The sequence below is a fragment of the Montipora foliosa genome, chromosome 14, assembly GCF_036669935.1.
Source record: "Montipora foliosa isolate CH-2021 chromosome 14, ASM3666993v2, whole genome shotgun sequence".
In the NCBI taxonomy this organism is placed as follows: domain Eukaryota; kingdom Metazoa; phylum Cnidaria; class Anthozoa; order Scleractinia; family Acroporidae; genus Montipora; species Montipora foliosa.
In genome coordinates, this window is record NC_090882.1 from 19,749,950 (window position 1) to 19,773,997 (window position 24,048).

At 38.4% G+C, this 24,048-nt stretch overlaps 3 protein-coding genes and 1 long non-coding RNA gene across 8 annotated transcripts in view; 2 read left to right on the top strand and 2 right to left on the bottom strand.

Annotated features, from left to right (window-relative positions):
- The window catches only part of LOC137985587 (uncharacterized), a 4,197-nt gene extending 2,316 nt beyond the window's left edge, over window positions 1-1,881 (bottom strand). The window contains exons 1-2 of the long non-coding RNA XR_011119315.1: window positions 414-1,881; window positions 35-258 (exon numbers count right to left, since the gene is read on the bottom strand). This is a non-coding gene — a long non-coding RNA (uncharacterized lncRNA). The remainder of the gene's footprint in view (window positions 1-34; window positions 259-413) is intronic.
- Window positions 1-12,590, bottom strand: part of LOC137985586 (homeobox protein Nkx-2.8-like) — a 27,446-nt gene extending 14,856 nt beyond the window's left edge. Inside the window, exon 1 of the mRNA XM_068833214.1 lies at window positions 12,482-12,590. Coding sequence (XP_068689315.1) covers window positions 12,482-12,518 — 37 coding nt within the window. The 5' untranslated portion in view covers window positions 12,519-12,590. The remainder of the gene's footprint in view (window positions 1-12,481) is intronic.
- On the top strand, window positions 12,551-15,607 carry LOC137985583 (homeobox protein Nkx-2.2a-like). The gene is made up of 2 exons (XM_068833211.1): window positions 12,551-12,737; window positions 13,324-15,607. Exons 1-2 carry the CDS (start codon window positions 12,551-12,553, stop codon window positions 13,854-13,856), a joined length of 720 nt encoding a protein of 239 aa, XP_068689312.1. The 3' UTR covers window positions 13,857-15,607.
- A 950-nt stretch (window positions 15,608-16,557) lies between these two features.
- The window catches only part of LOC137985581 (neural cell adhesion molecule 2-like), a 27,089-nt gene continuing 19,598 nt past the window's right edge, over window positions 16,558-24,048 (top strand). For 2 of the 5 annotated variants that reach the window (XR_011119314.1, XM_068833208.1), the window contains exon 1: window positions 23,930-24,048. This exon is cut by the window's right edge and continues 219 nt beyond it. The gene's annotated coding sequence lies outside the window, so the exon portion shown is untranslated. Of the gene's footprint in view, window positions 17,080-23,929 lie in introns of those variants that run through there. The other 3 variants (XM_068833207.1, XM_068833209.1, XM_068833206.1) reach the window with 3 other exon arrangements.

The window sequence follows — 24,048 nt, forward strand, 5'->3', positions numbered from 1 at the left end:
GAATCGCATCTCTTGCTTGCAAATGAAATACAACCTTTTAAAACGCAGAGGTACAATTTAGATCGTAATCAGTCTCTTTTCCTTCATCCTTCCAGATCAGTTTATTGGCAAGGGGTTCCCAATCGGAATCACGCAGAAGATTTCTTTGAATTTCACGTCTCAAAAGTAGCGAGAAAGCTAACAGGTGGAATCGAAGTACTTCTCACTTGAATCACAACACTTGAGATATTCCGTTAAGGGCGAAACCCATCACATCACCTACGGAGATTTAAGCCAAAAACCGCGACAAGAAAGTCACACTGACAACTTTACAGGTAAACGAAAGCAAGGGAAATTTCATTACAGAAAACAATAGCAAATTGGTAGAAATTATCACACATAAGAGGATACAATCCCCCATTGGTGACCCATACCTGCTGAACTTATTATTGAGTTACTTCACAAGCCAGTTTTAAGCCATGTCCCTTAGAGCATTCTTGGCGAACGTCCAAATGTTGAGACGTCTAGCGATTACCGGCAGAAAGTAAGCACACCTTGAAGAGAAGCCCGGTTAGCTGTTAAATAATTTTGTGAACAATTAACTAGGCCGTAGCCAGTATGAGGCAAACCGAGGCACTTGCCTGAGTCATTTTTAGTGATTTTTTTAAATAAAGCGTGATTCTAGTGTTGTATTTAAAATGTAATCCTCATAAACACCTAAAATACCTAGGAAGAGAATTTAACCATCGACATTGCCTCAGTCATAAATTTTTTCTGGCTACGGCCCTGATTAATACCCGTGATACTGTAATGCAATCAACTGCCAAGAGTGGCTCTGAATGAACACTCTATAAAGACGACAAAGGTGTACACAACTTATTCAACTCTACAGATCTACAGTGCTGTGCTGTTGCTTTCTTAGTCCATACAGGAGTCTCGCGTTTGGCGAGGTCTTATCGTGTGACTGTTTCGACTTTACGCCTATTGCACTATCCCGTAAGTGACGTGAAATCTCAATGGTGCTGTTTTTAATGGTGTAAGAATGACTCTGAGTTCGTGGACTGGAGATCTATTCAAATGCAGGCTATAAGGAACTGTTAAGGGCTTTTTTATTAAATGGTAAAGTTTAATCGAGTCGCTAAAACGTTTTTGACAATTCCGTTAAGTGTGACCATGAAAATGAAGGCCAATGCTTGACAGTTATCACTTTCACTAGTTAATTTTCTTCGGCCAAATTGGAAGCTTTCTGCTGTGATGATTCTAAGAGTTTCGCCTTCTAAGTAAACGCTCTGGAATTGCAAGTCCTTCCATTTCGATTGTTTCAATCGTATTGATGAGCTTTTCCTAAGAATAAGTACTTCAGATCTCGTCTCTTATTTACCTCTAGCGAGCAGAGTAGTTTTTTTTTTTTTTACTTTAGTGTGGAATTTTACCCAGGCGCCATCATATCTTTAAAGTATTCTTGTCTTAAGACCAAAATTTCGCTTTGAGAAAAGGACGATCAAGATATTACCCTCAATTTTATAATCTTGTAGCTTTCGGCGTGTTTCTGTATCATACCGCTTTTGTGGTACTCGAATAAGGTAAAATAAAAAAGAAAGGTTATAAGCACGTTGTATTGATGTGACTCATTTAAGCGTGTCGGTCCTCTTTCCAAAAGAAATTGTATCAACAAATTCCATCAACTGCTTGTTCAAACGGCTCTGTACTCATTAGTAAAAACTGAGGCCCATCAAATGTTCTTTTTTTGTCATATCGCATTGCGGTGTCCTAATAAACTAGACTCCGGCTTGCGGGCAGATCCAGGCTCGGATCAGGCAACAGAACAAATCAGACGTATGCGAACTGGAAAATTCAATCTTTGAAGAGGCGAATCTTTCTTAATTTTGGAGGTGATGGCTTTCTTTTTACTACAGTCACCGGCATGACCAAGTATCCCTTAATGCACAAACTGTCATGATTCCGAAGGCTTAACTGGTCGAGTTCCGAATGTGAATAAACCCTTGAATCATATTTGTGTAGTTCAAGAACTCGGGTTCCATTTCAGTGAATCACGATCGTATCAGATGATGAATAAACTCTCATTGGTAGTTTCTTTTAGAAACGGGACAAAGAGAATTGATATTTACAGATTGTATTCTGTCAAGCTCCCATTCCCTCACGAAACCTTTGGGAACAGTACTGCAAGAAAAAGCGCCATTCCCAATAATGATATGATAAGTTATGGAATTGCTCGAGATAAAAATAGGGTGTCGGATTCCCGTCCCACTTAAAGTTTTAAGATTCGCTTTTTAAAAGATCAAATGGCACGAGCTGGCAAAGATAAACTCGATATACCAGATGTGCAGAGGAAGAACACCGTATCATCCAGTAATGACTTGACAAGGAAGATTAAGAAATTAAAAGCCTCCAAGATAAAGTTCAAGATACTCTTCTAAACCAATGAACTTCAAGGCGCGGTACTATAACAAAGCGTGCTCAAAGCACGTGTTTTTATATTAAAAAATTGCGGTGGGAAAAAGCAAAGAACGAAGAAGTACAAGACCCTTACATATTTAATAGTACTTGCTTTGACCAGCTGAAAAGAAAGACAACCCCGGCAATATGGAAGTGTGTAACACGGACAGCTGAGTTAAGAACCGTATTCAAAAACAAACATAGCCGCAATACCAAAATTAAAATGACCAGTGCCTGATGCGCTGAACCAACAAAGCATAAAACACAACCCGACAGGCGTGTGAGGGTCTTAATAATTTCCATGTCATATGAGAATTTATGTCAATCGAAATGTTCCAAAATGTGACAAATTCTCTATAGCCTCTTATACTCGCGTGAAATGACTACACGAAATTAGATCCTTTTATTGTTTTTATGCATTATATTCTTCGCATTTTGCGGTCAAATCATTTGCCGGCAAAAGCACAGTTTCACATCTCACCATGATTTTGAAAATTGAAAATATTAAATGAAGGAAAGTATTTGTCCTTTCATTTTTTTTGGCAATGCGTTCAAATGAAAATGTTGTCATCCTTTGTTTGCTAACAATTATTAATTCTGAAAGAAACCATGTTTAGACTTGAAGGCAAAGTGATTCAGAAATATGGAACCCATTCACGCATTTGAATTCTGCTTTGTAGAGAATTTGTGTAGATCACAGCTCACGCGAATACTTCAACAGAGACAGTCTTTGAATATAGTTGTTGTTATTTAGAATCAACTTAGTAAATGTTCTTTGGTTAGCAGTATAACTCCTATTTTATCGTTAACATAAATTATTCCGAGGACATTGTAGCTCCGTAGAAAGCATTAAACTCCTTCTCAACCACTACTACACACGAAAAAAACTCAACTTTCAAGCGTGCTAAAAGGAGATGATGATTCTCTTGTTTAGCTATGCGGATTGTCGAGTGCTTAACAAAACCGAGGAGGGAAAGTGATAAGCCGTGTCAGTTGAGAGCGGATACCGTATAAAACTTGTATATGCTGCTTTAGAACTTTCAATATTGTGGTACCAGAAGACGTCCGCCTTAGGCTTGGTCTCCAATCCGGGGCAATACATTAAAAAAATCAACCAAAGTTTTTTTTTCCATTTTTCTTAATGATTACTACGCAATGATTGATAGTATGCCATAGCGCGATTTATTACGATTTTGTTGCTCGTTTTTAAACTGTTCTACATAGTTCAAGACCATTATAAACCAAAGCGAATAATTTTGTTAAATTTTTCAAAACTATAAAGACCGGTTTTATCCGGGAGTGCCATCAGTAACAGTTTTCCGAAACTTGCTCAACGCATTAGTTTTAAGAATACCAGAGAAGAAGAATCAGGTACGTGAGTTAAAGGCTCAAACGCAGTTTTTCGTTTTCGATTATTCTAGGTGTTTAAATAATTCATCTAAGCTACATTTTCCAAAACAACAACCTAAATATCCGAATACGATGGGCACTATAAACCTCACAAAGAGAGTAGAATACATGGCACGATAGTTTGTAACACCGAAAAAACTCGTGTGTTATAGACTTACAAAGACCAGGTATCCGACAGTTTTGTTAGGAGGGCAGACTTCAGTGGTTTTACTGCTGGACTTGTGTCACAAATTGAAATAAAAATAGCTGGCAGTACTATGTCACCTTTGCGGCGGTTGAGAAATAAACGCATGGACTTTAAGCAGGTGCGGAAAAAACCGGCGACACGAAATGAACAATATACTAGATTTGATCCAGCCGGCATGATCCTTAATTGAAAAGGGACACGGAGGCAAGTGCGATGGGATTGCTTGGCATTTTTTTCATGTCGTGCGGTACTGTAATTTATCCATTTGGCAATTTCGAAAGATAGAAAACTGGGATTAAACTGAACACCTCCAATATGGAACTATCAATTCAATACTCCTGTTTGTCATAAATGACCTATATGGGATGTTGCTAAAGCGATAGGGGATGTCAGCTCCAACAGAAAACAGAATTTTAACTTGTACACTTCTTTCAATCGATTTAAAATCACGGGACTGAACACTTTAGGGGCACCCAACGATAATCTTTGGTGACTATGCGTTCGGGAGAGTCAAACTGTTCCAAGAATTTCGGCGGGTTCTCCGTTGCCAAACAGCTTTAGAGTTCTTTACTAAAACATCAACTAAAAGTTTCGCAACCAGGGAAAAAAAGGCCCTTACGTTTTCGGAAGGGACATTTTGGCAATTCTTGGCACTTAAAAAGATCACTTAGCAGTTTCGGACGAATGGGAAGTTCTTATATTAGAAGGTAGTAACAATTTCTGAAATGAAGATATCATTCAGGGGCACCCAACGAGAGAGAATATAGTTCAAAACCACTTAAACATAGCATTGTTAATCGTATTTTAGTATTTAAACGGTAGATATAAGCATATTTTTATCCCCTAAAAATTTTTCATCTGCTCGGATGCCCTAGCTGAAAGTCTTGTGATCCGAAAATTATAGGGATCAAAACTTACCTTTTCGAAAATTTCAGCCATAAAAAGGCTCCCGAAAATTCTAGGTGACCTTTTTAGGGTAAAAATCCGTTACAAAAGGGCAATTATACCATGTTTTAGATGTTCGAAAATCCTAGGACAGGCAGGCAAGCAAGGAATTTTACATCAAATGTTCCGAAAATTCTAGATCGCAAATCGTCTTCTGAACAGATATTTTCCGAAAATTGACGTTGGGTGCTCCTGATCATTCCCTAAAATTATCGGAGACCTCAATTTCCAGCTAAGATTTCCAAACAGATCAAATTCTTCTTGGTGATAAAAACATCTCTTTAGACAGTCTTTACACATTACAAGGAGCCTAGCAATTTCTCTCATAGAATTTTGGCTTACTTTTTTCGTTCGGTGCCCTTGACACTTCTGTGTACCAATTCATTAACACCTACAAAGTCGAACATATCGATTTCAGTCAAGAGGCCTATTCGAAAGATCTCAGTACCGCCAATGACCAACACAGAAGGGGCAATTTTAGGCGAAAACTTAGTAGTACTGATCGGCATTCATTCGAATAGTTTAGAACCCAGTTCTGATTACCAAGAAAAAGAAAAAACAACATAGATACAATGCTAAGGAATGACCATACCGCGTGCCACTGATATCCAATGTAATTCACCCAGATCATATTAACAAGAAATTCTCTCAAAATCACAAAACACGCGCAGCAGGATCGAGTAAACAAAAGCACTTTCTTTGGATTCCTAACGGAGACATTGCCAAAGCGCTTGAAGCTAATCGGAAAACCAGTACAAAGAACGGCAACTGAACAGGGAGACATCACTGCATCCAACCAGCTGAGCGACGGACGCATACACACTTCACACGTCTCCCCTACCAATACCCGGATCAGTATCAATGGCTTGCAAGTGCTAGACTTATCCAAGCGAGTATAGAACAATTATATCAGCTTTTACAACGTTTGCAACTTTAATAAGCGCTTAGAGACCCTACTTCACTTCAAGCTTCGAAACAAAGGTTTACTTTTATAAGTTTTCAACGTTTTGATGTTCATTCCCTTCTCCCCTATTTACCATGAGAAACGGGAACTTGAGTCAGACCTAAATTATGCTTTGAAGAACAAAAAGAGACACGTTCAATCGTATTTTGTAACATCTTCTCCCTTGCGAAATTAAAGCCAGTCTGTAGTTGGCAGGATATGGAAGCCAAGGTAAACAGTTTGACTGATACTTCCGATCACTAACTAATAAGGTTTAACCAAGTAATTACTTCATGAGCCAATATGTATGTGTATTTACTTAGAACACATTTGCACGTACAGGTTCAAATCCATTTGACAAGATTATTCTCTTTGTCCCGGGTTTATCTTTGCAGTGTTATCACAAAGAAAAGGCAACCGTGCGTTTTCTTTGGTCGTAAACATTACCTACGCCACAAAAACTGGTTATTTTTAAATGGTGCTATGGAGCACAACAAAAAAAACCCGGTTTGTTGTCTGCTTTTGTTGTTGGATTTCTGATGAGAACAACGTAGCTGTTCACAGAAGGAAGTGAACACACTTCCCTGCTATTCAACAATAACACCTTCTCCTTTCTACGGCCTGTCTGTCGGAAACACGTTTGAAACGTTAGGTAAATGACATCTCTCACGACACTGATGTTTCAATACTTGACGAATCCGCGAGTTCATAAAGATGTCACGCGGTTTCAACCATTGTTCACTTAAAGACAATCACGATAACCAAGTGTCAGAATCTCTTGTGAATGATTTAGACTGCGAGTTTAATTAGTTTTACCTCCAGTACATGACAGGCGGTGTGTTGTTTTTTTTTTTTCATCTACGAGGCGTTTGTAGACTATCTGTGTGTTTACAGTCTGTTGTACGATGCTACGCGTGCCTGTTGTTGTATGCTTGAATGGAATCCATGAAAGTTTATCCCATTGCCCCGTGGCCGCGTGGGCGTCACTGGCCATGAAAGAAGGTGCATAAAACAAAGAAGTTTATTAAATAGTGGGACAGTTTTAAGTCTCACCGTAATTAATAAGAGGGCTTTTTTTTTGTGAAATCAAGCCGATGCTCCACACTGACCTTATCCCATGTGAAAACAAGATGATATTTGTCAAACATTTCAGTAGCAATATAATCTTTATTACTGGCGTCAGGTGACAGTCTTAAACCGTATTTCAGGAATTTCACAACAGTTACTTTGAATTCTCGAAGCATTTTACCCGCAATATTTCTCATAAACACAGATAATGTTAGTGAGGTTACATGAAATCACAAATATATAGATTGCTGTAAACTTGTCCTTCGCGATGGCAAAGTTGGACGGTTACTGAAGCCTGCCTCAAAATAGTATAGTTGTTGTTGTTTTTTTTACGACGAAAAACAAGCTCCTTTTCAAAACTTACAAACCAAAAAGGAAAGGATTCGCTGGGAAGCTTAAATATCAAACAGACTAAGCAAACTGCAACGGAAAAACTGAACACGCACGAAAGACAGCTGGACTAAGAGTGATTACTAATTCATAGGTAACTTCAGTTGGGGAAACTGTTGTCAGCATCAAACGAATATCACGCACATCAGTGAGAAGTATGTTCAGTTCGTTTTAAGATTGCAATCGACAGAAACAAAAGTTAAAGATAGGAACACTTAAATTAAGATGAAATTCAAAAACATCTAGACTGTGAACAGATTTTGTCTCTTAAAGTCGAGTCTCTAGTCAAGATTCCAATCCGCAAGGAGGGAAAAAACCAACTCCAGGTGAAACAATTGTGGAACGCCCAGTTTGTTAATTCAGTCATCATAATTTCTGGAATGATTGCTTGCTTTACCTCACGAACGTAATGTATGGTTGTCATCATTCAAATAAACCTTATTTTGGTTTCGTCCCAAAAGCAATAATGTTTCGTCCCAAAAGCAATAATTATTGACATATTGGTTTATTAAAAAGGGAAGTTTATGATCTCATCAAGTAACGTTGCAATATGTTCTTAACAAAAGAAAAAAAGAGCACCTGAATTTGGCCGGAAAAGTCTCTAACATTTTATTGTGGGAAATTGCCTTTCAAATTTCTTTCACAAAAACTGTTAAATATTGTAGCTTCAGAAATTGTCATGTACGCCACAAGTCACATCCAGTCTTCAATTGTGCTGCTTTATGGCATTTTCAATTTCAGTCAATAGCAATTCAGAAAAAATTTACACTTAAATTAAATATTTTTTCATGATGCTTTGCTAATTTTGACAAACCCCTTTAAAGAAAAGGCCAAGGTAGAACCTTGTTTTTGACACTTTTTAATAAAGAAAGCCTACAGGCACATAATAAACAAGTCATACAGGAGTTTTCACAGTAATTCATATGATATGTTCAGCCAAAGTAAATTGAATTTCTCTCACTTAGCTTCTTTCATTAATATTCCGTTGACATAACATGAGTCACATGGAATTTTGAAGGTCCACTCAGCTAGGATTGCCAAAAGTAAATTTGCCGTGGAACAGAAGTGACTTTCGTAAGAGTACTTCAATTTGATCTGACATGATCGTGCCGGTGTTTAACTTGCGTGAACAGAACGTTCAATATTGATCAGGATATGTTTTCAGTCTGTAGAGTTTATTACAAGTCCCGCCCAGGCGCGTTCCCACAACATGCAATGGGCAAGCTGGTTCAACAAAGTCGGGATGCCGGAATGCGTCCGGTAACTGTCACACATTTCTCCTTTTTAATCCCTAATATCCAGTTTCAATACAAAAAATGAAACTCTAACACCCCGAAATACGAAAGATGAAATCCTAGTAGACGCTGTCTCATTAATCGAGGCTTTCGTAAAACCTTGACGAAAGTCCTGTGTCTACAAAACTACCGGTGACCCAATTTTAGACCAGAGAGAGATCAGAATGGACAGTCTTTTATTACCTTAAAGATGGCAGCCCGTAGCTTTATGCAGTGCAGCTGCCCACGTGAACACTGTAATCTCGAAGGGATTCGAGAGAAACGTCAACAAAACGTCAATTCGTGTGATGGAGACCACCCGTACAGAATAGGAACAAAACTGAATTCACAACAGTAGTTTTTCTCATGACATTGACAACTAAATTTTCTTTTACATTCGTTTTGTGAACATCACTATCTGATAAGATACGAAAAAATTTAATTAGCTTGTCCAGAGAAACCAAGACACCGAGACTTGTCTGTAGATAGGCGGTTGTAAGAAAATGATCTTCAGACCTCTTAGCCTGAAGGAAGGTACGCCCCGTCACTACCATTGAGTGTTAATGACTGTTGATGCTTTGTGCAGCTTTGCAATATTGACAGGTTCAACAAACTACAAGTTTTGCTAACCTGATACATCGTCCAAACTTAAATTTCTATCTCTACTACTAACTCAAAAATGTAGAAGAAAACTTGAAAGAACTAATCACAAGTTATGGGATAATTAAACGGAAAACACAATGCATGTTAGTGAAGATTTTATCGAGTAGGAGTCAAGTCTTAAATTATGAGCTTAGTGCCTTATCTCCTTCGAATGGATGGCATCAATCAGTTGTTTGGCTTCTTGACTAATTGGATCGGTTTTCGCATAAATAGTCAATTCATACACAAGTATTGTATTAAAAGTGTTGTCTGCACTCTTTCCAGTTAAACCCTCTGATAATTAAATGATTCACATACCCACCTTGACGCATTCGATTCGCTTCGAATAGTCGAGACTAAAACACCTTAAAGAATGTTACAAAAATGTCAAATATGGAATTTTGGAATACTCTGTGCATTCTGATGGAGCAATGAGATGACACTTCTAATCGTTCAAGATTAAACTCTTCGTTAAGAGTACCAAAATCTATGACACCGCATGAACTATCCACTTGCCATATCGCCAATTCCTCTTTGAACATTCGTTCACGATTACTTACGTTACAGTTCCTAGTTTACTACTGTTCATGCAACGCCTTTCCCCCCCTGAAAAGAGAGGCCCCGATTTGTTTCAATTGAATTGCGAACTGCAGCGGGATTAAAACACAAAATGAAAAAAATAAATGTAGAAGTGTAAAGTTTTGACGAGATCCTTTTCTTCAAAAATAAAAGAAAATTACACGCGAATTGAATTAAATTAGACATTGTGTGACCCAAATGAACAAAGAACTCCAAAGACAACTAGAAAAATAAATTAAAAAGCTGAAAGTTGGGAGGCCCCCACGAAGTGCTCTCAGACAAAGCATTAACCAACAACAAAAGAAACTCTCTCAATTCTTCCTAAAAAAAATATTTTTTTCCCCGAAGAACTGACCCCTAAAGCATTTAATCTCTTAAGACGTTTTATCTAATTCGCAGTGCAAGGGTCTGGAAAAAAAGGCGAATGACATAAAATTTTGATTGTAAGCTTCAAAGACACGTTGATGACAAAACCTGCTATATGTCTTGATGAAACGCCAAGTTGTTTTTCTAGTGTGCCCAGGTCAAAAAGTTAGTCCTGCCCACCATTTAAACAAGAATAGGCTAAAGACAAGGGGGGCGTGCATTGATGGGGCTCGAAGTGGAAATAATTGCTTCTGCAATTACCCGTTTAGCCCCGATTTTTTCCCCGGAAACTTACAAGAGCTCGAGGATTGTGTAACTAATCGGTATCTCTGTAGTTTTGAGTTGAGAAAATACTTGAAACCTGTGCTTAAACCTTCCGTGATGTTTGTATCGCCAGTATTATCATAGCCATCTCAATTTTGACCACTTGTCAGATGCGATAGTAAATGACGCCAAAAAGGTGTCCTCTGACCTCTAGAGATGAAACTGAGATTTGGATTAACAACAAGTTATCAAAACAGTGAAACTCTTAGGTAAGCTATGGAGTCTCGACAAGCCAGTTTGGAAAATAAGGAAAACGAAACAATTTCATTCGGTTAAGTGTATGCTTGTTTTATGTGTTTAAAAGACTTGTTGAGAGTGGAGTCTATGGGGTGTGATAAAATCAGTGAAACAAACCAGGTCCATGCTTGCACTGTTTAAGGTCAAATGAACGTCTTTGTCAAAGTTGATGTTAATCCCACAACAGGTATTCAAAACAGTTTTGCTTTTCAGTGTTGTAAGCATGAATGTTTGTTGAGGTCACTGCAGTCGTTTCCTGTGTTTAGAATTGCAGCGAGATACGTTGTGCCACATTCTCGGACACACTGTCAAAATGACAAGGGTATCCATGGTCATCAAGTAAAAATATTAATTATAACGTCTGTCAGTCTGGATAGTGAAAAAAAAAAACCCGTTGCCCTTACAAGTCGAAACCAGCGGATATGAAAAGGCCATAGGAAAAAGACACAAAAAACCTACAAGAGGTCTTAACACAGAAGCCCACCCCAAAGTTCATTAAATAGTAATGCTTCTATCGCCTGGAGCTTGAAATATATATTGCAAGAAATTCTGAAAAGTCAAACCCTTTTTAAATTTCATAGGTAGGGCCGATGACTTAAAACCGAAACATTTAGAGATTACAACAACACTGTTGAGAGTGTATCGTAAAGAAGACGAATTAAAAGATTTACCATATCTTCTTGAAACTATCGAACTCAAATCAAAACACGTTGAGATTCCTCGGTGTGAGGTAGCTGTCATCGAGTAATGGAAAAGAATTAAAGCATGGAAAATCTTTCTTAAACCTTTTATAAAGAGTCGATTTTTCTTGATTTGTTTTTTTTTCCTTTGGACCTTTGGAGTGGAAGATTCTGAAATGAGATTACTCTACGGCTTCCCTGGTTGTGACAGAAGCACTGAAAAGTTTTCAAATGTCGAATTAAGGCGAAAGAATCAATTTTAATTTTGGCAAAAGCAACACCCATCAATCAATTTCAACTCTAAGGGTTTTTATAGGAGAACAAAGTTGTCAAGCTTGTCGAAATGCAGTTATTAGCAATTCAAAATCATTGATTCTTTAATTGTAAATCCTGGTTCAGCGACACCACTGAAGAGCACACCGATTTTCAAACATTGTTCTCTTAAAACGGGTTGATCGTTTCGAATCAGAAGAACAGAAAAAAATAGTTTCTAAACGGTTAATTGCTCAAGAGCTGACCCAGTTAACTGTATTTAATAAACAATTCGGAAGCTCCACAACTGGACAATGAAATTCCCGCCTTCCTTTACTCAGTTAATTCAATGTTTTGAGAGGCGTGAGGTAGTAAAGACATGAAGGGAAGAGAAGTGGGAAAGGGGTTGTTCAATTGTGGCACAAACCTTAAGCGCTAAGAAGATTGACAGGTCAATAAATGGGATTAAGGAATTAATTGGGATACGCTGTTAGCAAATGAAGAGAAATTCAGCTAAAGAAAATTGAATCATTTTTAACTCTCATAAACTCTCTTCTGCTTTGTCTGAAAGATTTCAATACTTATCATTTTAATTAACGAACGTGTCAAAGAGGTGACATCTTTTTATCGCCCTAAATAAATTCTCCTCAAACAGTGAATGATAACATGTGTTCTATGTCAATTCAGGCAAGTCATACATGACGTGTCTCAACCTTGCTCATTAACCATCCCACACATTCCTACCTACCCTTTGATCTGTATACAATCAACAGGCCAGCAGCCATCTTGAGAGCACACTCAGCCCGCGGGACTCGTTATGTCTTCTTTTTCCGTGAAGAACATCTTAAGTCTCCCGGAATCGTGCCTTCAAGCCTGCTCCAACGCCACTCCAAGGCTCCACAATATTTGTCAAGGTGTTAATCTTTCTCCCGATCGACCAACAGCATCTAATTGCACACTAACAACGATGCCACCTTCCGGCCAATGCCAAGATAACTCTTCGGGTAGGTGTTGAATGTAACAGAAAATCTTTCTAGTTCCTTAGTTCTCCGCACATCGTCTTAAGTTCAAAGCGTGCTCGTAATGCTTTCTTAATTCGGGCATTTTCTTGTCATCCAAGTCGGGAAAAAAAAACCGATGTTTTAATACGTTGATCTATTTCGTGACTCAGAACACGAAATGACATCTTTCAGTAAAAGCGTCACCTCACAATAAACGCATTGAAAGAAACTAAAGTGCAACTCTTTGCCTGACACCAACGTAACATACCACTGAAAAAAAACCCTTTTCAGCAAATTCATGTTTCAATGTAGTGAAGCCTATCCATTTAGCAGGTTCCAACACGTTGTTTTGCAGCAGTTCTGATCCCAATCAGTCGCAGTGTATCCGTGATGCAAGGTGAAATGAAGCTGTCAGTATAACTGATCCCCAATTTTTCCGGGATAACTTTACAAAAATGTAGAGTAAGAACTTGTAAAGAACAAGAGTCCTTGACTGCTGCTCCGCCTTACCAGTATTTTAAAACTAAATCATCTCTAATCGCTGTTATCGAGCCTCATCAAACGCCTTTACCCGCTTTTTTTCGATTAGGTTCTCAACCACATCCTGAGTTGAACGACGAGTGTTCCGGGGTTGATGTGTTAGAACAAGCACCAAGAATCAACAGGGACGACTCCGGTGAAGTTCCCAAGAAAAGAAAACGTCGCGTTTTGTTTACGAAGCAACAAATATACGAATTGGAAAGAAGATTTAGATATCAACGCTACCTATCGGCACCCGAGAGAGAGCAGCTTGGGCGAATGATCAACCTCACGCCAACACAAGTAAAGATTTGGTTCCAAAATCACCGATACAAGCAAAAGAAACAGGCTACCGAAGCTGGGGAATTTAAGGATTCCCATTCGCTTTATCCTAGAACTGTGCCAGTACCTGTGTTAATCCGAGAAGGTCAGCCTTGTTACTCAAGCGACTTTAGCAACGGCGTTGGGAATTACTTCACGAATCAGTACCCACCGACCTATGACTATTCCAATTCGTATGGGAATTCGTACTCTTACACGGCTCCTATATCGTCCATGAACTCTTCATGCATGCAGGCGGCTTATTCTTATTGTAAATGGTGAAGACGGCAACAGAAGAGGGCTGTGAACAAGCGATTGCGTAAAGGAGCAAATGAAGGTGGTTTCAGTGCTCCGTTCGTTACTGCATTTGGCACACAAAACAGCACGCACTATGAAAGAGACTTCGATGAAAAATGTCTATCGATGAGGAAGACTGCTCTCGTCATATGAGGTGCAGTTTATGTAGATGTACTATAGTGAACTTGTAAATGTAAACCCGAACTTAATTTAAGAGAACTGTACAAAAAAATCTAGGACTTTAAACAAATAAATCGTAAGCTTATTAATTCCTTCAAATGCTACTTTCCTTATCGCAATATTAAAAGACGGGAATTCAAAGAAGATGAGCAATTGACTTTTTTCTTGCACTCGGATTTCAAACTAAATTGTCAGTTGAAACACAAGTAATTTAATTTCATTTTTCATGTCTTCATTCAATGATAATGTGATCACTAGGTAAAGGTGATTGTCGTACTTTAAAAACTAGCTTACATTTGCCTTCGTAGAAGGTTGGCTAAATGAAAGAAATGTAAACAGAGTCTACCCTTAGAAAATGCTTTTTACCCGATTTTTTTCATAACGACAACCTGCTTTTCTCAATAATTAAATACTACTGCTGTTGCAAGCCGTGTGACAGGGTTCAACAACCTTGTTTTTTTATACACTGTTCCAGGTATCTTTTCCATGAAGTTGTTTTACCCCTTGTAACAGCAAAATTGGAAAACGAGGAAAGTACTGGTCATTGAACACCAAAAAGTAAAAATTAAAAATTTCACAGGAAAGTACTGCTCAACATCAACAACTCCTGTTAAAGTGGTAACATTAAAGGTTTTTATCTGCAGTCTTACAATGTTAGAATCGCATTATGTGCCCCCACCGACTCTTGGAATGGGAGCTTAAATATAATCTCGTTACTTTTGTGCTATTGACTACTAAAACAGCGCTTGCAACAATAACTTGCCATAACATTTAAGACAGAAGTTGTTCAGTCCTCCCGAGAAATTGCACGAGACATTTTCGTTTCCCTGTGTAAAAAAAACAACAAATAAAGTGCGAGCACATTTATTACAGGGAAGAAACTTCTCACAATTCTTAAAATCCTTACTTAATCACAGTTTATGGGATCTCATGCGGGTCTTAACGTCTAAAAAAACACTCTTCGTTTCCCTTTTTAGTCTTTCTAAAGAGCACAAAGGCGCAGAAAACACTTTAAAATATTTTCACACCGGTACCCGCCGAAAAAAATGCACACGCAAACACAGCGCCATCACCGAGCACAAACAAAATAGCTTATAATTATGACTGTTCACTCCAGGTTTCTTCAGTTCTAGTTTTCTTAGAACGTACTAGCTTCTAAGAGAATATAAGAAAGCCTCCAGGCATAATCCATTCTTCCTCGGATGGCCAGATTCAACAAAAAAACAGAGAAAAACAAAGAACAATTTAAGACCAAAAGTCAACCGACCGTCCTACTCAGCATTTCGTTACAAGACCTGACCTTCAATTCGAGTGCGTAGATGAATTCCTGACATGTTACCACTAAGATGAAGCCACTAAGCTTCAAACCTGTTCACATTTTAACACCTTAAGGAAGAGTATTTTAAATTTTTCTTTATTTTCAGCGAAGACGCTCATCAGAGTGAAAGGAATAATTTAAGCAAACTTAGCTTTCCTGTGAACAATCATACACTTATGTATACCCCAATGCAACATGTCTTACAAGGCGTTAGCAATAAAGAATGCCTACAAGTGAATGCGTACGTTTTATTTCATTTAGCTTAAGCCTTGGAAATGTGATTATCACAGGCAAAACCGACCAGCTGTTTCGAATTTGAGGGAGATTTTGTTGGTCAACCAAAGATTAACCCCATCACAGTAAAAGCCAATCCTCAGTGTCAGTGTCATGTAATGGGGTTTTAATTTTCCAGTCTGTGTATATGGAACCGTAATGAACGTCGCTGGCTTTCAAACTTTTGCTGTTTGGCGGTGTTTAATTTTTTTTTCTTTGCTTTGTTGAATCAACGAAGCCACCCGCTTTGAGCAGTGAGAGGAATTAATCAACTCTGAAGAACTACTTGCATGCATAGGTCGAACGTCTCATAAAATTGGAATGAAAGACTTTTGGAGCTTATAACATTCTTGCTTTCTTTTAGTTTTTTAAACATGGAAATAAAGGTTTTTCCTTTGCTTAAAGCTTGGCTTTGACTGGGAAAGGACGAAAGATAAATTTACCCATGGTAGTCAGAATCTCTTATCTTGAAGAATCGAAATTCTTTCTACCGAATAGGGGAACGGGTAGATGTTGTATGGAAGTGTCATTTGCTTGTGAATCCAATAAAAAATTACTCGGTTTTAAGCGAAGATTTAAGAAATGCAATTAAAACTGCATTAAAGAAACAAAATTAGGATCGAAGACACTACAAGGGTATATCCCATTACCACACTCAAAGATGTCCATGCAATGGTTAATTCAATAGCTACAAGCTTTGGTTTTCGGTAAAAAGACGCTTGCCTACAGAAGCCCTAAGCTCAAGGAAGGAGATCAAATAAATGTGCAAGTAGCATATTGGATTAACTTTGGGCTTCACTGCGAACGTAAAACTGAAATCCACCTAACAGATAGAACTGCAGTTCAAATGCACAGATTTCCGTCGAACGAACAAAATGTTACCAAAGGCAGAGAATGGCTGCCTCATTTAGAACATTGGGAATCCTTTGAGTTCACCATGATTTGAAAAACGTTGCACGTAGTAACACTAAAACTTTTGCAACTTTTAGCTCTTTCAAGCTATCACTTCGAAGGTAGCTAACTCAGAAAAGTGATGTTTGGCTGACTCAAGCCACTGGCAAAGAGAGACTTTATAGCTTGCCTCCATGGTGGGGAAAGGAGAATGGAAGATTTTCAGAGGTCAGTTTAGCTCTCAGAGTTCGTGGTCCGATTATATCAGCTTGTTTCTTGCTTAGACGGTTACACGCTATTCATCTTCTGTAGCATTTTCCCTTTCTTAAATTGCCTAGGCCTTCTTTGCGCCTTGAAGATTAGCTTAAAGCAATTTCTAAAATCAGTACCCAAGGTTCACTGAAGTATTCTAAAAGCATCCAGTGTTACAAGACTTAAGAATCATGCATGAGATGTGGGCCGAGCAGAAAAAGAGCTCGAAGATTGGTTCGGGATTCCACGATTGATTTCCGACTTGCTGTTTCCTACTGAAAATCAGTGCACAAGGTAAAAAATAGTTTAAGACCATGAACATTACGAGAATACGATCACCGGTCGTGCTCCGAGTACAAAAAAACCCGACCCTTCATTTTGCAAAACAACAAACAGGATTTCCTTCGCTCAATCAACAACGAAGGTATCGCCACCCTGCAAAAGCACGCCAAATTACAGCTTAGTAAACTTTACTTGAAAGCTCACACCTAAGTACTTCAAAATTTCATTTGAAAGTTATAAGACCAGAAGCGAGATTTTTTTCTATAGAAATGAATTCACCAGAGTCATTTTTATTCAATTGCTTCCCAGCTTACTCGTGCCTTTGAGTTCCTTCAAAGAGTTTCGTGCCATCACCTCGATTAGGAAAAACGTTTTAAAGGTTTAAACTTCTCTAAATCATACTACAAATCGCGAAAGGAAACTAATGCTCGGAAGCAGTTCTAACCTTAACCTTTCCGTACTCAATGCCCTGGCTTGTGAATACACTTGAACAGTGGTTTTGCTCGGGTGGCCGAATTTATGATAGAAGAATGTAATTTTAGACAAAAACGGGCAAATAGGGTCTCTGCAGTAAAATTTAAGCAGTTTCCATACCCAGATAGAAAGTCAAAGCTTCATTTGTTTTTGCTGTGTTATTATAAAATCGAAAATGACAACTGAGGGCAATTTAGCCACATTGACGATTTTGAGACTTGCTTTGCATACGCACGCAAACTAAGTTTTCCTATTTTTCCCTTATAATTATTAAAGATTTTGTATAACTCCACTTGCTAAAGTAAGTCTAAGCCAGTTTTGACATTCGACAAGAACAAAGAGCTGATCCACCCGCAAAATTTCCCCAACTGGTTTAGGGAATTAAGATATTGTTTGCTTTTGTTTGATGATTTTCGACCAAGATTGAAGAACGTTTAGTGCTTCAGTTGATATTGTGAATCATTAATTTTATTGTAACAAAGATGTTTTGACTACATTTTTTGCAAAGCAATGACCAGTAAGTTGTATACTGAACTGAATACCAGTGTTCAGGGAGAGTAGTAGTTCAACTATTGTTTATTTCCTTCACTGACACTTACAAATGAAATCCCTCCCTTCTCATTAATTCGCAATTAACATATCATGTTTGTTCTCATTCAAATCCATTTGCTTTAGCCTTTGTTTTGATAGTACGTTTTCTGACACGAAAAGGGTACAAAACCGGACTGAATGTTATCGGTTAATCAGTGTGAAAGCCAAAGAATGGAAACAGTTTAGACTAAACACGGGTTAAGTTAACTGTCGGAGTGTCAGCTTTTAAAATGGATTACGTTACTTTTACAAAAATGCAACAACTGATCTATTTGCTCTATTCGGAGGTACTCTTTTAAAGAGCAGGAAATTGGTTGCCTTGAGAAACGAAACTTAATTATCGTTTGGATCAAGGACGAGTTATGTTGTCTTACTACCAGTTTATCGAGATGAATCATAATTTCTCTACCCCTCAGCAATCCATCTTTGACTCTTGTCCAGTCGTTGGTGACAAGGCAATTTCACAAAACAAAACAATAAAAGGAACAAGACAAGACTAGACTAGAGTGAGGTATTATTATAGCCCAGTTTTCTTCCCCTTGGAACTTTCATTTCGACTTACTACTGGTAAACCATCTCTTTTGAGTTGCCATACTTTAGTTTACAGAAGGAACGGGAATGCAGCATTATTGATATGACTGTTATAAGCTTTGACACTTCAAATAGCTGTCTCTTAAATGGTCAGATAAATAAGTCTAGAATGTTGAACTTATTTCCCTGTTAAAGTTTCACTTAATCTCTACGCAATGGCCTTAAAACACGTCTCCGAATATTTCAAACGGCCATTTGCAGAGAGAGGTAACCAAGATGCACAGGAAAAACTCAGCCTGATGAACACGGCTTCCGCTGATTGACTATCACATCTTAGATATTTAGTCAAGTAACTAAGTCAAAAGACTCCTTGGACAGCATCTTAAGAACTACGCAAAATCATTGCTGGCAACTTACATTTGAATGGCCATACTCCAGAATTTCAAACAGGATGAAAATTTTAAATCACTTTTATAGCATCGTCAGTAAACAGCATCTTCACATAAAGGAAAGGTTCTCGATATCTTTCATTTGTGGTCACCCTTAAGGGTTTGGCCACAAAACCCAAAGTGAAGAGCAGTATCGTATGAACTAGGCTATAAACAATAACGATAACTGTCTGTCAATAGATTTAGCTTGAAGTTTGCAGTCCAAATGGTGAAAGGGTGTTTTAATTGGAAAACTTTGAAAATGCAACTCCAGTCGTCTGCCAAGAAGGCTAGAGACGAGTTACATTTCAAAGTTCAGAGGTATTGGAGCTATTACAAACGAATCAATACAATTTGTGAGTAGACAACATTTGTCAAGGACCAAGGACTTGATTACATAGTTGCACACCTCCACAAAAGTGCTCCACAATGGGAGGTATGCAAACACCCTTAAACATTCTAAAAGCTTTGAAAAGAAATCACGAAAGCATCACACCTGAATAAAATCTTCCAGTACGATTGTTATTAGAAACATTTAATCTGGAGAAGCTCAGCACGGCTATATCTAAAGGAAGATCTCCCATAAACAAGACAGGGTAACTTACTGTTTACAAAATACAATCAGGAACAACAACAACAAACATGGGTTTCTTGCAGTTTGCAAGCCTCTTCAATTGGAAAAGCTGCTAAAAAGATACCTTCGTGATTAAAACAGCTCCCTCATACGCAAGTGCAATCAGCAAGATCATGGAATTGTGCAGTATCTGATTGACGTAATCAATCGTCTGACCGACTCCCGGCTTTGAATCGTCTCGAACTTTGGTCGCAAGACAACTTACCGACAAGGGGACCGGGAACGAGTTGTGGAAACATTAAAAAGCTTTCTTTTTCCAATCTTGGTTAAGATAATAATCATATCGACGTCTTGAGCTAGGAAATCCGCCTGTTACTCCCCTCTTTCAGTAAATATTTCAATTTTACGTCTTCTGTTTATTCCTATTCAACAAGGCAGTCATGTCAGTAATACAGATCTTTATGCAGCCTCATTTAATACCACTCAATATGGTTTACCTTCCCTAAAATTTACTGGTCCGCGCCTTTGGAATTCCTTGCCTACAAGCATAACTAATTCAAATTCTCTTAGAATATTTCGCAAAACCCTTAAGAACTCTACGCTTATTTGTTATTCTAATTAATTATCTACCTTAGCGCATGAAGAAATACCTTTTTATAAAAATATATGTATTTTTAATTCTGTCTGTAATTTCATTTTATTGTAAGGGTCATCCACTAGATTAGCCTTTGCTATTTGGATGATCTCAACTCGCTCCCTATTTTGTTGTTACACCTTAGCTGAACCCTGTTTTGTTGCCCATGTAAATGTAACCTATATATCATGTGGAAGTGAGCTGAGTTAAATAAATCAATCATCTTGCTTTGTTTTAACTGCGAGTTTAAAACAGGAAGTAACGCAACGCTACCCTGTTCATGCCATGTCTAGTTTCACATCCGTTGTCAACTCTCTCGAGAGGCAGGAACCCTTCCTTCGTCATCTCTATTGTTGCTTATTGATTTTCTGAAGTCAGCCTTTGCCACATACAAGACAAGTGGTGCTTGTTTAATTGTGAGGATTTTTACACGGAGACACCAAGTCAATCAACATTTGAGTGCTTTAATTTTCTGTGCTATCGGTCACTGGAGGATCTTAATAATAGGCCCAGCCCTTTCAACCGTATCTAAAGTAACAAATCAGAAAAAAAAAAAAAGATGTAATACAATAGTTCATCTCGTGTTCAAAGCGCGAGGTCAGATTAACTTCTTACTAACCGAGCGCGAGGGCCGTACTGGGGAATATTGGCCCGAGGTCGTGGCAGTACGGACCAAACGCAGCGAGGTCCGTACAAAAACGACAGAGGGCCAATATTCCCCAGTACGGCTCGAGCTACAATTATAGCGCGGTTAGTAAGTGGTTTATTATACGTCTTTTTAATTCAGTACCTTTTGCTTTGTTATTGCAAGCCCGTAGTCGGCCCGTGGGCATTACGGGAGAATAATGCCCAACAATTCAGTCACAATTAGCCAATCACAGCGCGCGTTATATCGGCTAAAAACACAAGCCATATAATAAAACTGGATAACGGCCAAGTTTTTGAGTTTTTCGTTTCCGTGAATGGACCGACGACAAAGTCGCGGACCATGACAATGCGAAAAGAAAAAAAAAAAGAACGAAGCAGTTACAAAACTACCATATGTGTAAGTGATAAGGAAGTAACGATTACATCCAAATGTAAGCCAATGTGACACGACTAAAATGTACTCATTCCATCCACTGTAATTCCGATCCCGTCACATAGTGCACATTTTGCAAAAGACTCAACACAATAGAGCTTATTGGAGTTGAGCCTGCAGGCAATTTTTTTTTTGTTTAACTAAATGCAAAAGAGGCTTAAGGGTCAATTCGATACAAAATGACCCCTTAGCCTCGATTATGTGGCAAAACCGCTGACAACTCCGATAACGGCAATTGAATGGGTGGAGTCACAGTTATACATGTATAAGTAAAACAAAGGGCTGAAATGAGAGGCTTGTTTTTAATTCTGATGTTACTCTCATGGAGTGTTGGCGTTAAACTTTCGCCAAATCCATACTGTTCTAAGGTGGAAGTAAATATAATTACGGGTTTTTCAGGTTAGTGATTTGCGCGTTGTGAGAAACGCTTTTTATAAAATTCTGAAAGTGTGAAAAACCTTTCGCTGTTTCATCTCAGAAGTTAGCTTACATTAGCTTACATTTACCTAGTTCCCTGTTATCAAAACTATAAAACATGGAGAAATAGGGGAAAACCATGGCTTTCCAGTAGTAAACCACTCCTTCCGTCTCGATTCCGTCATTCAATCTTATCAAAGTTGAAAGCATTGATGGACCATCTAAAAGCTTAGACGCGCGAACGGATTTGAATACGAATAAGTCGATGTATTGAGAGAAGCGACTTCAAAGAAGAAAAGCTGTTTTTTTCCATTGAGAGTTTTAATTAACTGGTTAAAACAGCTGCATATTACTTGACCAGTTACAGTCAATAAAATTAAATGTCAGACTGATATGCCTCTTTCACGAGATCCATAATTGACAGCGAAAAGGCCCGAATGCATGGTGATTTGAACAATGAGGGCAAGTGCATAGAGGTACCTGATAAACCTGAAATGGAATGAAGCCCATCACTATTTTTTCCGCGGATGTGTGTAACATGATTCGAGTTCTCGTCCCACCGGCTGCTTTTGTTTTCGACAACAAACATTTTCCTCACGGTCAGTTGTTTTCGTTGCAGAACGTTCAAATTTCGTAACAGACAGTTTTGTTGTTATGAACACGTACCCAGGTTGGCGTTTGTTATTCGTTTGTATAAATGAGATTCCTAGGGAAATGACCCTGCAGGGAGGGAGGCAGGGAGGGGAGGGGAGGGGGGGGGGGCCATTCCAAGCAAAAAATAAAAATGAGAAGTAAAACATCTGCCATTTTACGGTTGATCCACCTTTACTTTTTAGATATCTCGTCGAGAATGCTAAAAGTAGCATTTCCGAGCTTCAAGATTTCAAGATTTTCTGGCGGACAATTCCCCCAGAACTCCCTACAAGTTACAAAGTACGCTCCGCAGTCCTTGAAACGAAAAGTGACGTGGTAAAATATGAAAATGTTACACTGGTTGAAAAAATATTATAATAATTGAAAAAAGATCTTAAAATCCCAACGTTTCGGCTACTAAGGGGGTGTTTACATGATACCGGTACGAGTTTCATTCTGGTACGAGTTCATCCCGGTTCTTACTTATCGCTCTGTATTTGTTTACATGATACCGGTGAAAAATCTCATACCAGTACAACTCATACCGGTATGAGTTCATCCCGGTAGTTGTACCGGATCGAAATTCTCATAACGGTATGAAAAGTTATACCGTTATCATGTAAACGCTACATTGACTCCCATTCCAGTACGAGTCGTCAAGTCGTGGTGGACTGGGACTATTGACGCATGCGTTGTATTTCTAAATATTCGTCAAGATGGCGTCCGGTAATCGATGGACTTGGGATGAGTCGTCCATGTAAACGCGGTATGAAATTGACAACTCGTACCAGAATGAAACTCGTACCGGTATCATGTAAATACCCCTAACATAAGCCTTCTTCAGGGGTAATAACAATATACAACAAAGTGACAAGTGTATTTAAAATCGCGTAGATGCTAATAAAAAACAGAATATATCATAAAATCCGTTCTTGTCCAATAACGCTAAGGCCCTGTACTCTTGGGGCAGGTACATGCCATCATCGCGGTTGAGCGGACTTTTGCATGTGTTAATTTCTCATGCCTCTAAGAGACGTCGGGTTCGCCAACCGGGACTGGTACGCAATATTACAGACGATTCCCGACGATTCCCACTTTTCACTTCGTTGTATATTTTTATTACCCCTGAAGAAGGCTTATGTTAGTAGCCAAAACGTTGGGATTTTAAGATTTTTTTTTCAATTATTATAATATTTTTTTAACCAGTGTAACATTTTCATATTTTACCATGCAACCACCTGGCTACGAATCAGTTTTTGAAAAGTGACGTATTTTTCATTTTCCATTGATTGTTTAAAGGTGAGAATTGACAACTCAAATTCCACTAAACAAAAAAAAAATCACTTCTTTTCCGTGATTGTCCACCTTGACTGAACAAACAATATTCAATAACACCACGCTCCGAAATTTGCCTGTTCTTGAGTACCCTTAATACCTAGCGGCAATTTGCTGCTGCCAGTTTTGTATTGCACTTTCTGCCTGCATCTATTTTCGTTAAGTCTGCAAGAGAAACAAAGCACATATTCATTCGGCCAAAGGGATGACATGAGACGTCAAAATCTTTCTTGAGTACATGACACTCGAGAAGCTATCCAATCTTTACGGTGCAATGTGCCTA

Excerpts from the sequence above, each read along its gene's own strand:
- LOC137985583 (XM_068833211.1), top strand. The coding sequence starts at position 12,551 with ATGTCTTCTTTTTCCGTGAAGAACATCTTAAGTCTCCCGGAATCGTGC. Across the intron at positions 12,738-13,323 it reads ATGCCAAGATAACTCTTCGG|GTTCTCAACCACATCCTGAG; the intron begins GTAGGTGTTGAA and ends TTTTTCGATTAG.